This window comes from Drosophila sulfurigaster, chromosome 3 (assembly GCF_023558435.1).
Source record: "Drosophila sulfurigaster albostrigata strain 15112-1811.04 chromosome 3, ASM2355843v2, whole genome shotgun sequence".
Lineage (NCBI taxonomy): Eukaryota > Metazoa > Arthropoda > Insecta > Diptera > Drosophilidae > Drosophila > Drosophila sulfurigaster.
Window position 1 is genome coordinate 47,801,966 of NC_084883.1, and position 12,216 is coordinate 47,814,181.

General features: G+C 40.8%; 6 protein-coding genes across 6 annotated transcripts; 3 read left to right on the forward strand and 3 right to left on the reverse strand.

Moving 5' to 3' along the window:
- Positions 1 to 433: 433 nt before the first annotated feature.
- Positions 434 to 897, reverse strand: LOC133844663 (V-type proton ATPase subunit e 2). Its single transcript, XM_062278747.1, has one exon. It carries the CDS (start codon positions 752 to 754, stop codon positions 494 to 496), a length of 261 nt encoding a protein of 86 aa, XP_062134731.1. The 5' UTR covers positions 755 to 897; the 3' UTR covers positions 434 to 493.
- Positions 898 to 1,367: 470 nt separating this feature from the next.
- On the forward strand, positions 1,368 to 2,692 carry LOC133840979 (zinc finger matrin-type protein 2). The gene is made up of 2 exons (XM_062273206.1): positions 1,368 to 1,574; positions 1,662 to 2,692. Exons 1-2 carry the CDS (start codon positions 1,472 to 1,474, stop codon positions 2,153 to 2,155), a joined length of 597 nt encoding a protein of 198 aa, XP_062129190.1. The 5' UTR covers positions 1,368 to 1,471; the 3' UTR covers positions 2,156 to 2,692.
- Positions 2,228 to 4,786, reverse strand: LOC133840978 (phosphatidylserine lipase ABHD16A). The gene is made up of 8 exons (XM_062273205.1): positions 4,622 to 4,786; positions 4,508 to 4,564; positions 4,086 to 4,387; positions 3,863 to 4,017; positions 3,379 to 3,800; positions 3,101 to 3,282; positions 2,765 to 3,032; positions 2,228 to 2,691 (listed from the first exon to the last, which is right to left on the reverse strand). The coding sequence occupies exons 1-8, from the start codon at positions 4,688 to 4,690 to the stop codon at positions 2,581 to 2,583; spliced, it is 1,566 nt and encodes a 521-aa protein (XP_062129189.1). The 5' UTR covers positions 4,691 to 4,786; the 3' UTR covers positions 2,228 to 2,580.
- Positions 4,787 to 5,055: 269 nt separating this feature from the next.
- LOC133840977 (NF-X1-type zinc finger protein NFXL1) lies at positions 5,056 to 8,540 on the forward strand. Its single transcript, XM_062273204.1, has 10 exons — positions 5,056 to 5,219; positions 5,314 to 5,936; positions 5,992 to 6,150; positions 6,485 to 6,601; positions 6,661 to 6,777; positions 6,841 to 6,972; positions 7,032 to 7,240; positions 7,303 to 7,486; positions 7,548 to 8,006; positions 8,066 to 8,540. The coding sequence occupies exons 1-10, from the start codon at positions 5,105 to 5,107 to the stop codon at positions 8,489 to 8,491; spliced, it is 2,541 nt and encodes an 846-aa protein (XP_062129188.1). The 5' UTR covers positions 5,056 to 5,104; the 3' UTR covers positions 8,492 to 8,540.
- A 370-nt stretch (positions 8,541 to 8,910) lies between these two features.
- On the forward strand, positions 8,911 to 9,921 carry LOC133844955 (female-specific protein transformer). The gene is made up of 3 exons (XM_062279249.1): positions 8,911 to 9,027; positions 9,297 to 9,658; positions 9,721 to 9,921. The coding sequence occupies exons 1-3, from the start codon at positions 8,994 to 8,996 to the stop codon at positions 9,919 to 9,921; spliced, it is 597 nt and encodes a 198-aa protein (XP_062135233.1). The 5' UTR covers positions 8,911 to 8,993.
- Positions 9,237 to 12,088, reverse strand: LOC133844954 (solute carrier family 66 member 3). The gene is made up of 4 exons (XM_062279248.1): positions 11,723 to 12,088; positions 11,382 to 11,641; positions 10,873 to 10,993; positions 9,237 to 10,663 (listed from the first exon to the last, which is right to left on the reverse strand). The coding sequence occupies exons 1-4, from the start codon at positions 11,892 to 11,894 to the stop codon at positions 10,533 to 10,535; spliced, it is 684 nt and encodes a 227-aa protein (XP_062135232.1). The 5' UTR covers positions 11,895 to 12,088; the 3' UTR covers positions 9,237 to 10,532.
- Positions 12,089 to 12,216: the final 128 nt, after the last annotated feature.

Below are 12,216 nucleotides of genomic sequence, written 5' to 3' on the forward strand. Positions count from 1 at the left end.
TATGCAATCAATCACATCAATCACAAATATATTTATTTTTCCACCTCACAAAATCTGTTGGTTTTCAAATAATATTAACGGTGATCGCGGTCAAATTACAAAATAAGTACGACCATTTTTTACTTGTCAACTTGTCGCGCCCGCAGCTGAAAGAACACTGAATCCAATGGGAATTTGGCATCTCACTAGTTCATGGCCAGCTAGCTATGGAAGAGAAAATTGAAGATGGCGCCGGCATGTAGTTAAGAGAGTGAGTAGCAGGTTGCACAGGCGCTGTATTGAAGACTCACACAATCGCTCTTTCCTCTCTCCGTTTACTAATAAGAAGCAATTTAAGCAAGTTGGCAGCTCAATCAAAGATCGAGCGCGCTGTAATCAAAATAAGTTCGTTAAACGAAATGTACAACACAAATTTAATACCTTTATTGTTATTTAACATGATTTTTTACAATAATAGATAACTTGAATTATGCATATGGGAGACAGTAAAGATTTATGCATCTCGCAGCGTATTACCACTCCACGACTTTGCAATCATAGCAAGGGCATCACGTTTAATTTTTGGTCCAATCAAAGGATTCATCTGGGCCATATAGCAGCAGAGCCAGAACAGCCAACAACAGGCCGCAGTTAGCATCAGAATACAACGTATTAAATTCTGATGCGGACCGTTTGGCGTCATAATCGGCATTCCAATGCCCACAGCTCCCCAAAGGGCTGTGAAAAATAGAATTGGAAAGAACGCAGCTCCCATATTTCAATTGTAATTGGAGCACTTGTGATTCGACAGTAAACTTTTCACTTTTCTTGTATTTTTATAAACGTATTTGCTGAATTGCAAATTAAAATTGTTGTGCTTTCTAATAAGAATTTTCAGCTGAAGTGAGAAATCAATAAGATGACAACCGTTATCGATACTTCTAACGGGAGTTACTCGTACTCGATACATGTGATAACTTGATTGAGAGAGGTTGTAGAGCAACTGAACTTCTAGCCTTGTCCGATTATATCTCTTATTTTGAAATTAATTTAAACAGTAATGATTTTATATATTATGTATATAACAGTATAGCTATTAATGTATTTTATGTAATAAAAAGTGAAGAAAGTCATTACATTTCTTGCATTATAATCATCAAAATTTACATATGACAATTCAACGTTTTATTAAAATATAAAACAATTAAAAAAATATATCAACCAATCTATATTATATATTTTGATCGTTGGTTCAAGTCGTAAACAATAAAAAAAAAATATATACATATTTAATTGACGGTAAATTCAATTATACGATTACAGTAAGTGTATCGACAATATCTTGAATAATCGCTACGCACGTTGATGCAGCCCTGTGTTATGCGACTATCGATATTCGACTTTACAACATTTTATATATCGCATTAGTAATAAACGAAATTATTTTGCATTTTTTGGAATATTTAAGAGCAATAAATTCACTGAAATCAACATGACGATGCGACCCGATGACCACCGCAGAAAATGGGACAAGAACGAGTATCAAAAGTTGGCTCAGGAGCGTCTGCTCAATCAAACGGCGCCCAAGGAAGAAGGTAACAAATGATGCTGCTGCTTCTTCTCCCTTTGTGAATATTAGATAAACAAAGGTAATACAAATGTTGATGATCTCTTCTTGACAGAGCCTGTGCAGCGAGAGAATCTCAAACGCCGTGACTACAAGGTTGACCTCGATAGCAAATTGGGCAAAAGTGTTGTGATCAACAAAAACACACCTACCTCACAATCTGGCGGCTACTATTGCAATGTTTGCGATTGTGTCGTCAAGGATTCGATCAATTTTCTGGATCACATCAATGGCAAGAAGCATCAACGGAATCTGGGCATGTCCATGAAAGTGGAGCGCAGCACCGTTGATCAGGTCAAGGAGCGCTTTCAACAGAACAAAAAGAAAATGGAGGAGAAGCAAAAAGACTACGAACTGGATAAGAGATTGCGCGAGGCCAAGGAGGAGGAGGATCGCTACAAGGAGCACAGAAAAGAGAAGCGAAAAGAGCGCAAACGCAAAGCCGAGGAGAATGGGAGCGGTGGCAATGACTTCGCCAATGGACTGCCTGATGACATGGCTGCCATTATGGGTTTCTCTGGCTTTGGCGGCTCGAAGAAGAACTCATAGGCCTTACATTGTTCGCTAGCTGTAATCGTAAAACAAATACAAAATAGAAATAGCAATAGCAAAAAATAGAACTGTTTTTTCTGCAACCAACGAACCCTTTTATACTGGGGCTAATCGCTGTGACTGTGATTGGTTTGCGACATTTATTTTATAATCATCATCATTGTATATGTTAAATGTATAATGTGTATTTGTATATAAGACAATTTACACCATTTCGTTAATTTTTTTTGTGTTATTTTGTCGTATTGCCCAAGGTTATAATTTAAATAAGCAGTTCTCAAAATGCAAAAAGGACTTACACATCATCGAAATTCACTAAAAATCTTATATATCATAAAAGCCCCCCTCCATCCACACTCCGATTAAGAATACTACTATCAATTGTTTTTGTGACTGCCAACAATAAATGCGGGGATGCCAACTTAAGTGAATACAAATCCATGCTCGATGGGTATGTCCCATGGAATGTTGAAAAACTCCCCGGGCAATTGTGTGCAATGTGTCGAGTTGTAATCACGTAAATGCTTGCGCAACTGTAACAAAAAAAACGATAAACAAATAAATGGTTATACACTATTGAACAACCTTCCATGAATAGTAACTGACCAAAAACAATGCCATTTGATTGCGCATTTCTTCGCTGTAATCGGCACCAATCAACATGGGGAATGATTTACCCTCATCGGAGGCATAAGTAATAAGGCGCGACATGCAGAGTTTCTCCTCGGCTACGGTGTAATTAAACGATTCCAATGGCTTCGATAGCAATCCCTTGGTCGTCGACAATTGTGCAGCAGTAAACAAGTTGGGATAGCGATACTTGAGCACCGACATGGTCAGATAATTGCCACGATTTGTATCAATGCGATTATCCCTGCGTGGCAAAGAAAAGAGTATTCTTCAATGTTCTTACGACAATCATAGAAAATTTTGTTGACTTACTCGGCAATTATCTCATCTTCGGTGCGACGTATCAACAGCAAGGGTCCATTGTAATTCATTGCCAATTCTGCATTATTCAGATTGCAATGCTTGCGTATGGCAACGCGAACAATGCCACCAAGACTAGCCGGCATACGCGGCTGCGCCAAATAGAGCACATCATCGAATGTGGCATCAAGAATCTATAAAGGAAAGGATACACAGTGCAGCGATTGAATACATGAGTTAAGGATCATTTTATGCATTTTTAGATGTTGTGGAAAGTAGTCATTACTTACCACACCCTTGACCTCTGGATAGATGGATGCCGCCCACAAGGTACTGAATCCGCCAATACTCCAACCATACAAGATGATGTCCTCAACAGCAAAGCCCAGTTGATTGATGGCAAATCGAACAACAGCATCGATAGCATTCTTATCCTGCTCGGGATGCGGGCTCCCCGTGCTGCCAGCAAAGCCGGGATGATTCCAGCCCAGCACCGAGTATTTCAGGGCAATGGGTGTGCTCATGATGCCCACCTCATAGAATCCAGCATTGCCCTCGGAGCAAATGACGAGTGTTTTGCCATTGCCCACGTTATCGTTACGATTATCGATGAACAGTGTATCAATTTCGTTTGAATCAATTGTTTTCACTTTGTAGCGAATACCATTGTCGTCCTCAATGAGCTTGGCTCGTCCTGCGATCAACATTGGTCCTACAAAACGAGTTCTGGTTGAGATTTAAAGTATTCATATTATTTTTTACTATACAACATACGCATGAATTTTTGCAACAGTTTGACGGAACCCGGATAAATCATGGAGAGACCAAAGGTATTGATAGCCAAATAAGCAATCAACTCACAGGGCAATGTTGCAATACTTAATTTCTCTTCACGTCGACTCACAGTATTTGTGGGCTTCTTGAGGTCGCTGAAGAGACAAGAGAGGAAAATATTGTAAAATAACGCTCAAATTAAAGCGAAACTATCTTCTCTTACCCGGCCAAGGCTTTAACATCGAAATCAATTGGCCAGGCTGAAAAGTCGATGTCAAAGCGACGCAGTGGCTCCGATGATTTGTTTCCCTTTGCCTGTGCAAGGGCATTCACCATGTTCGTATATGCCTTGGACTGGCGGCGTCCAACGCCGCGCATCAACAGTGAGAGGATAACGATTAAGCCCACGCTCGTTGTGAATTTCGCCAGCGTTGGTATCGAGTCGGACACAAAATAGCCGCGTCTATACAGGAATGTGAAGATCAGCGGTGACGTGTAATAGCTGACCGACCAAACTACCGACAGCTGCAACACACGGCACAAATAGAGTTTCAAAATAAATAATTATGAGCGCATCATCCAACACACACACACACACACACACACACACACTCCGAACACATGCACATCCACACAGACACCCACCGTTGACAATATTTGCTCTCCGAACTTTTCAACTGCGCCGGGTTCGTAAATTTTTCGCTGCGAATGAACAAATGAAAATTATGATTTTATCGTTTAAGGGCTATCAAAATTTACCTGCGGTTCGGGTACACCTTTGTACTCCATGTACAACTTTGGTCCGAATATATAATTATAGAAACTCATTTTCAAGTGTTTCTGTTGCGACCTGCCTCTGAGAAAATATTATGATTTTTTTTTACTGTGTTGTGAAAGTTAGGGATCGCAAACCAATCCAAAAATGAACCAGTTTCAGTTAACATAGAGATGAGCGCACTGATTCGATATCCAAACAAATGAAATCGACTGTCGACTAATCAGTATGATATAAAAAAAAAAACTAATTTTAATTTAATTTTCACTTTATTCTAATATTGTAAACATTTCGTAAGGGATGATATAGCCTATGGTTTAAGTATTACCAAATATGGTTGCAAGACTATATCGATAACTTTTGCATCGATGTTGAATAATGTGTAAAACATCGATCATCGATACTGTCATCGTTCTTTCTCCGTCTCTATTATAATAAGAGCCCTCATATTCATTTGACCGGTAAAAATGGAAAAATTTAATAAAGCTCAGGCCAAAAATTTGGCAGCCGCGCAAAAAGTGATGGATACGTACGCTTCCAGCTCTGAGGATGAGGGAGAACTGGATGAAAAGCATATATTGGGTATTCACATGCAACTAACAGCAATTCTATGACGTGTCTCCTCTTCCCTTGTTTTGGTTGTGTTCTTTACCCCTTAAATATTGTCTGTTTACAGATTTGCTATATAAACATTACCAAAGCGCACCAGGCGGTGCACGCAGCGTTGAACGCAACGATGCAAATCGTACGGCAACATTCTTGGAAAACACCTTGCACTCGGGTGCCGCTACCTGTCTCATCTGCATTGGCAGCATTCGACGCGTGGAGTCGATTTGGTCCTGCAAGAACTGTTACTGCTTCTTCCACTTGCAGTGCATTCAGCGTTGGGCCAATGACAGTCTGATGCAAATGAAGGTGAAAGCCGAACAGCAGCAGAATGGAAGCCAAGGACACTACAATCATATGGGCGAATTTGTGCCGCCCAAGCGCCAGAAAGCCGTGCACTGGTGTTGTCCACAATGCCGACGTGATTACCAACCTAGCGATCGGCCAACACAATACGAATGCTTCTGCGGCAAAGAGCCAAATCCGCAGCCACAACCGTTTCTAGTGCCGCATTCATGCGGTGAAATCTGTGGAAAATTGCTGCAACCGAAATGTGGTCATGATTGCAAACTGCTCTGTCATCCCGGACCATGTCCGCCCTGCGCTCAACTAGCGAACTGCTCCTGTCTGTGTGGCAAATCCGCTCCACGCTCAGTGCGCTGCCTCGACAAAAGTTGGCAGTGCCAGCAAACCGTGAGTTTCACATTCCACCTTCTATTTCTATTCCATAATGGTTTTATATTTGCAGTGTCAAGCGCTTTTAGCATGTGGCAAGCACAAGTGCAACCAGAAGTGTCATCGACCTGGTCAGTGTCCGCCGTGCACGAGCAAGAGCTCCCAGCCATGTGATTGCAAGCAGGAAACGAAGGTTGTCAACTGCTCCGAGCCCAAATGGAAGTGCAACAGAGTATGTGTGAAAATAGTTAGATAAGATATGCTATTTTAAGATAGAGTTACTTGGCAATCAAGTTAAAGTGTTTAGACAGTGCGCCGTCTACCAATTAGTATGAATAACTAATAGAGCTAAAGGCTAATGAGAATATTTCTGTTTGGTCACGTCGACAAATCATAACTTCGAAAAGTTGTTAGCATTAGATATATTGTTAGTTTTTTGTACAGCTTACTATTGCCAACTTATTTATTTTGTTCTATTTTATATAAATGTAGCTGGTAACCTAAGAAAACCCCAATCAGATTAGTAGATAGACTGCAAGTAATTTTCGTATTTTTATCCTTTTTAGATTTGTGGCGCTTCGTTCGCCTGCGGTGTTCACAACTGCGACAAGGTGTGCCATGCTGGACCTTGTGGAGGCGGCGAATGTCCTTTAAGCGTGCGCAGCTGCCCGTGTGGCAAGACCGTAAGTCAAATGTAGACTGCTTAAGAGATTAACAAATATAACGATGTCATGCTTTCTAGATCAAAGCGGGCATTTGCGGTGAGGCGGCGGAAACTTGTGGTGATACCTGCCAGAAACTTTTGTCCTGCGGCAAGCACACTTGTGCGCAACGCTGTCATCGTGGCCCCTGCAATTTGGTAAGTCCTAAATCGGTCAAGGAGTTTCTTATACATATCTAAGAACTCCAAATGCCTTTACAGTGTCTGGTGAGAACGAAGAAGAAGTGTCGCTGCGGCTTGCATGAGAAGGAGTTGCCCTGCTCCAAGGAGTTCACCTGCGAAACGAAGTGCAAACAGATGCGTGATTGTGGCAAGCATGGTTGCAATCGCAAGGTATGCGAACATTCTTTTGCTTTATGTGTAAGCAACACTCAATATGATATATTCCTTAGTGCTGCGGTGATCAGTGTCCGCCGTGCGAAAAGATTTGCGGCAAACAATTGAGTTGCAACAAGCACAAGTGTCAGTCCGTCTGCCACAATGGACCGTGTTATCCCTGCAAAATGGAATCGCAGGTTAACTGTCGCTGCGGCAAGACGCGACGCAATGTGCCGTGTGGTCGGGAAAAGAATGCACGCATTGCCTGCCCCGAGCTGTGTCGGTTTGTAGCCAATCCATTCCAAATAATTTGTTTCAATCTCTAATTTCGAATTTCTATCGCAGCATCACAGCGAAATGTCATCATGCCATCAAGCATCGTTGCCATAAAGGTGAATGCCCGCCCTGCACCCAGCCATGTGGATTGCCCAATGACTCGAGCGGATGTGGACACATTTGTCAGGCGCGTTGTCATGCCGCCAACCGGGTGTTGAAGCCAACGGAGGCACGTGAAACACGTGGCAATAAGGTAACGTGAATGACGAATTCACGATTTGTACTCCGTAACTTAACAACCTTACCTTTGACAGTATGAATATCGGGCATTGCCCCATCCACGTTGTGAGCAAGGAGTTGTTGTCACCTGCATTGGTGGCCATGAGGTTGCCACTTGGCCGTGTTGGAACTCAAAGCCCACATCATGTCAGCGCAAATGTGCACGACAATTGAAGTGTGGCAATCACAGTTGCGACCTCGTCTGTCATGCCGTGCCAAATCCCCAGGATATGCAACAGCAGCTTGGCTGTGGCAATTGCGAGCAAGGATGTGACATTGCTCGACCAGCAGGTTGTGTACATGCTTGTACCAGAGGCTGTCATCCGGCGCCATGTGCACCATGTGCTTCGGTCATCAAGCAAAAATGCCACTGTGCTCTCAATCAGATTGTGTACAAGTGCAGCGAGTATTACAGTGAATTCAACACTGAGGAAAGCATAGTGTCGGAGCTTCGCGAGAAACTGCGCAGCTGTGGCAATCGCTGCATCAAGAACGTATGTGTTGTATTCACAAGAGTTTTGCAATTGCATTTCAAACGTCTTTTTAATTACAGTTTGGCTGTGGGCATCGCTGTATGGCCATATGTCACTCGGGCAAGTGTCCCAATCCGCAGCTATGTCGGAAAAAGGTGCGCATATACTGCAGCTGTAAGCGTATTAAATTGGAGGTTGCCTGTGACAAGCATCGAGCTGGTCAAACACACTTGGAGTGCGATGAGAATTGTCAGGCCGAACGATCAAAGGCCCAGGCGACGGAGCAACAGGAGCTGGAACTGCGATTGCGTCAGGAGGAGGCAAAGAATAAATTGGAGTTGGAAAAATTCGAACAAAAGTTCGGTAAACGCAAACCTAAGGAACGCAAAGCTGTGGATGTTGAGCCTACCAAATTGAATATAGACTGGAAACGTGTGGCCATCTATGCGGCTTCAGTGCTGGTCGTGGTGGGCGCTATGGCCGTAGCATTCTATGCGGATAGTTAGGAAACTCTCCAATGAAAGTAATGAATACCAATGAATTAAAATTATAATATTAAAAAGAATATGACTGATAAAAATGTTTTTTTACAAATATGAACAGGAGTTTACAAGTTAGCAGCAATAATTACAAGAACTCAATTTGAATTACATATGTGTTAATTTTTCAAAAACAAAGTTCGCGCTGCGATTAATTTACCTATCGATATATCTGTATATATTGAAAAATTCTTACATTTTATTTAATAATTTTGTTTAATTGAAATTAAATGAAAAACATCTAGTCACGCAATATTTAAAAACTTATTGTCACTCAAATGAGCTTATGATGGCCTATTATTCTATTTAAATCGAATATGAAAAACTACTCCTAAGCATTGTGTATCGATACTTATACACATCGATGCACTGCGATGTTTAGATACATCGCTGTACCAATGCCATCATTAATGAACCGGCCACAATTCTCATCGAAACTGCAAGTGCATTATTTTATCAAAAATTAATAATGAATGCTGACAGCAGTAGCCGTACTCCGAGAGGTGTGTATTGTGAAAACATTATACCAGTGCTACATTGTGACTACAATGTTGTTTTTGTTGTTTTTTTTCTAGTGTGGCATTGTGAAAGTGATTTTCTAACAAGCTGAAGGGCGACGATGCACTTCCCAAAAGCAACGCGCAATAATCAATCATCAGACGATAGATGGAAGACCGTTCGGGAGCGAGCGAGAGAAAAGACTACAGCACTACCTTTGACCTAATGCGTAATACTGAAATGCTTTCTTATATGTATGTGTAATTGCATTTAGGCTCCGAAAGACGCCAGCTCAAAAAGATACCATATTTCGCTGATGAAGCGCGTGAGCGCGACCGAGTGCAGAACCTGCGCAAAAGAACAAGACGCACAACGCCACCAAGAGCTCCGAGGTATGGACGCAGTCAACGCAGCCGATCGAGATCCCGTTCTGCTGATAGAAGCAGAGACCGACTACGACGACAACGCTCCCGAAGTTATGACCGCAGGCGTAGCCGAAGTGGCAGCTACAAAAAGGTCACTTCGTCATCTTCATTCTCGCGTCGCCGGCGAAGTCGCAGCCGCAGTCGATCGCGAACCCCTCGCATAATAACTGTTCCTGTGCCAGTTCCTGCCGCCGACTATAACTATGCTTATGTTAGTAAATCGATTGATTTATATAAACCATGCCATGCTAATTGCAGTCATTGTATTCACAGGGCTGGTCGCATCCGCATCCCCCAAGACAACACTACGATCCAATGTATCCCCCGATGTTGCCATTTGGAATGAATCCCCGTCCACCACGGCCTTACTTTGCCCCATATCCGCAGTTTCCACCATTTCGATACAGATCTGGAGCATTTGGGGCTCGCCCACGATTTAACTATGTGAGGAATGTGCGACACCAACCAAATTGATATTAAACTTTACCAAATTATTCAAAATGTCTTCGGAGTTATTGTTTGTTGTGTTAGAAAATCGGGTTACTTTCTATTTCAGCCAAAACAACAAATTTGATGTTACTAAAGTTTAAAATTCATTTATATCAACTTTTACAAAAAAAAAGATTTACTAATTTGCTAAACTTCGAAGTAAATCAAGATTTAGATGTTAATTTATTCTTTTTTTCCTTTTTGTTTACTATAACATTTTCTGATGAGATTCTTTTCAATCTGAGTTTAATATGACCAATTCTCTCTCTGAATCTTCCGGTCAAATTCTCTTGTTTGACTTTCAATTTTATTGAATATGTAAAAAGGGTAGAGCACCCGAAATTCCAATTCGTATTAGACTTGGAGCTCTTTAAAGAAGGTCTAGTGTATGTGTATATAAACAAATACTATATACATATTTTAATTAGTGTTATAACAGCATCTCAGATTTTTCGAAGCATATATATTTGCTTAAATTTATAAATTGAAATATGTAATAGTAAAATGGCTGATTACAAAAATTGTGATCACGAGTCCTTTGTGTTTTTTGTAGATCCGTATTGTGGATATCGGAGCTGTCACTATTCGTAGTGAGTTTATGCCGTCTTTGTTTTCTTCTTGTACACACAGGCTGCAACAAAGACAGCAGAGCTGAGGAACGTGGATATCAGGAAATTTGAAAGCAGCATCACGTCATGGGATTGCACGTACACCGTATATATGCGGGCTATTGAACCGGATACAAAAAAGATATTAAAGATATATCGCTTATGCATATTACATTTCAAAATAATGTCACAGCTGGTTCGTGTTTTCGATAAGCAAACAACTTAATTTAGTGAGCAAACGCACACTGACTAATTTTTAATTATAATTAGTAAACTGTTGTATAGCTATTGCAAGCTCTGATTGTTGTTCAATTATCGAGGCACTTACTCATGTTAGTGAAGGCGGATAGTGCCCATGTTGTGCGGCTAACGGAGCTGGCATCCTTGGTACGCAGTATGGCAATCAGTTGCAGTACTTTACTCGTGGCTCCGATGGGTGTGCAGAAAGGCTGTTGATGAACCACATATATCAATTGATAAAAGCCATCATAATACAAATATATGAGTATAGTATATAAATAAATAATCTAATGTGAGCAGACTGCTCTTAAGACAATTGGTGGATGACAATTTATAAATAGCAGCATCACAAATATTATACAACAAACAAAACACTCTTGACCTTGAAGCAAAGATGCCCAGTTCAAATAGGTTCACTTTGTTTCGGTTGAGAGCTTCTCTTTCTAACAAACAAAAACATAAACTAGTTTTGAGCGTTATAAAGAAAACATAATTAGTTAATTAATGGACTTCACAATAAACGAGTTTGAACTACGCCGAACTGACGGCAACCGTTATCTTGCCAAAGTTTCTAATCAATGCATGATTATTACTCACCACTAGGAACGTAAGGATGATAATGGGAAAGAGTTTTAGGTATATAAGCGTCGCTATCGTTGTATAGAAGACAGCAAAGATCTGTGTACGCTTGCCAAGCAGATCCTGATACTTGAATGCATAATAGATGAGCACATATTCCTGAAGCAATAATACAGGGTATTCCATATACGAGAGAAAATCATAGCCCGATGTATAGTTGTAGGACATCATCACCGTGTAGCTGAATAGTTCCAGACATAATCCAAGCACACTAATACCTTAAAAGTGAGCGAAAAAAAAAAAAATTAGAAAGTCAGTTCCTTTTTTTTTTGCGGGGGTGGAATATTTCGTAAATTTACCTTTTGAGGATTTGTTCTCGCGTATGGTGTTTATTTGAGGTACCTTAATAACCAGGCAGGATGATACTGTTATTAAACTGAGCAAGTCGGCAATAATCAGCACTATTCCCTTTTCCAGGTACTGGGACACCAGGTCACCAAGTCCCTCAGATACCGCTGCCGTTGTAGCCATCGTCAAAGCTAAACTGATATTAATGGGTCTGCGACTTGATTTAAATGCTTACAATCGATTGCCTTCGAATTTTTCGCACATCGATATTATTTGTGGTGTAACCGTTTTTGTTCGCAAAAACATGACATATTTTTATATGATTTTTATGCAGCCTAATTGTAAAATGTTATGCCTACATTTTTGTCAATTTAGATTTTAGCTCAAAAACAAGAGAAAACTAAATAATAAATATGCATATTAAACACATAATAATACAATCGAATAGTCACCGCCAATAGTATCGTTTTTTTTTTGTAGAGAGAATAAAAACAAAACAGTCACA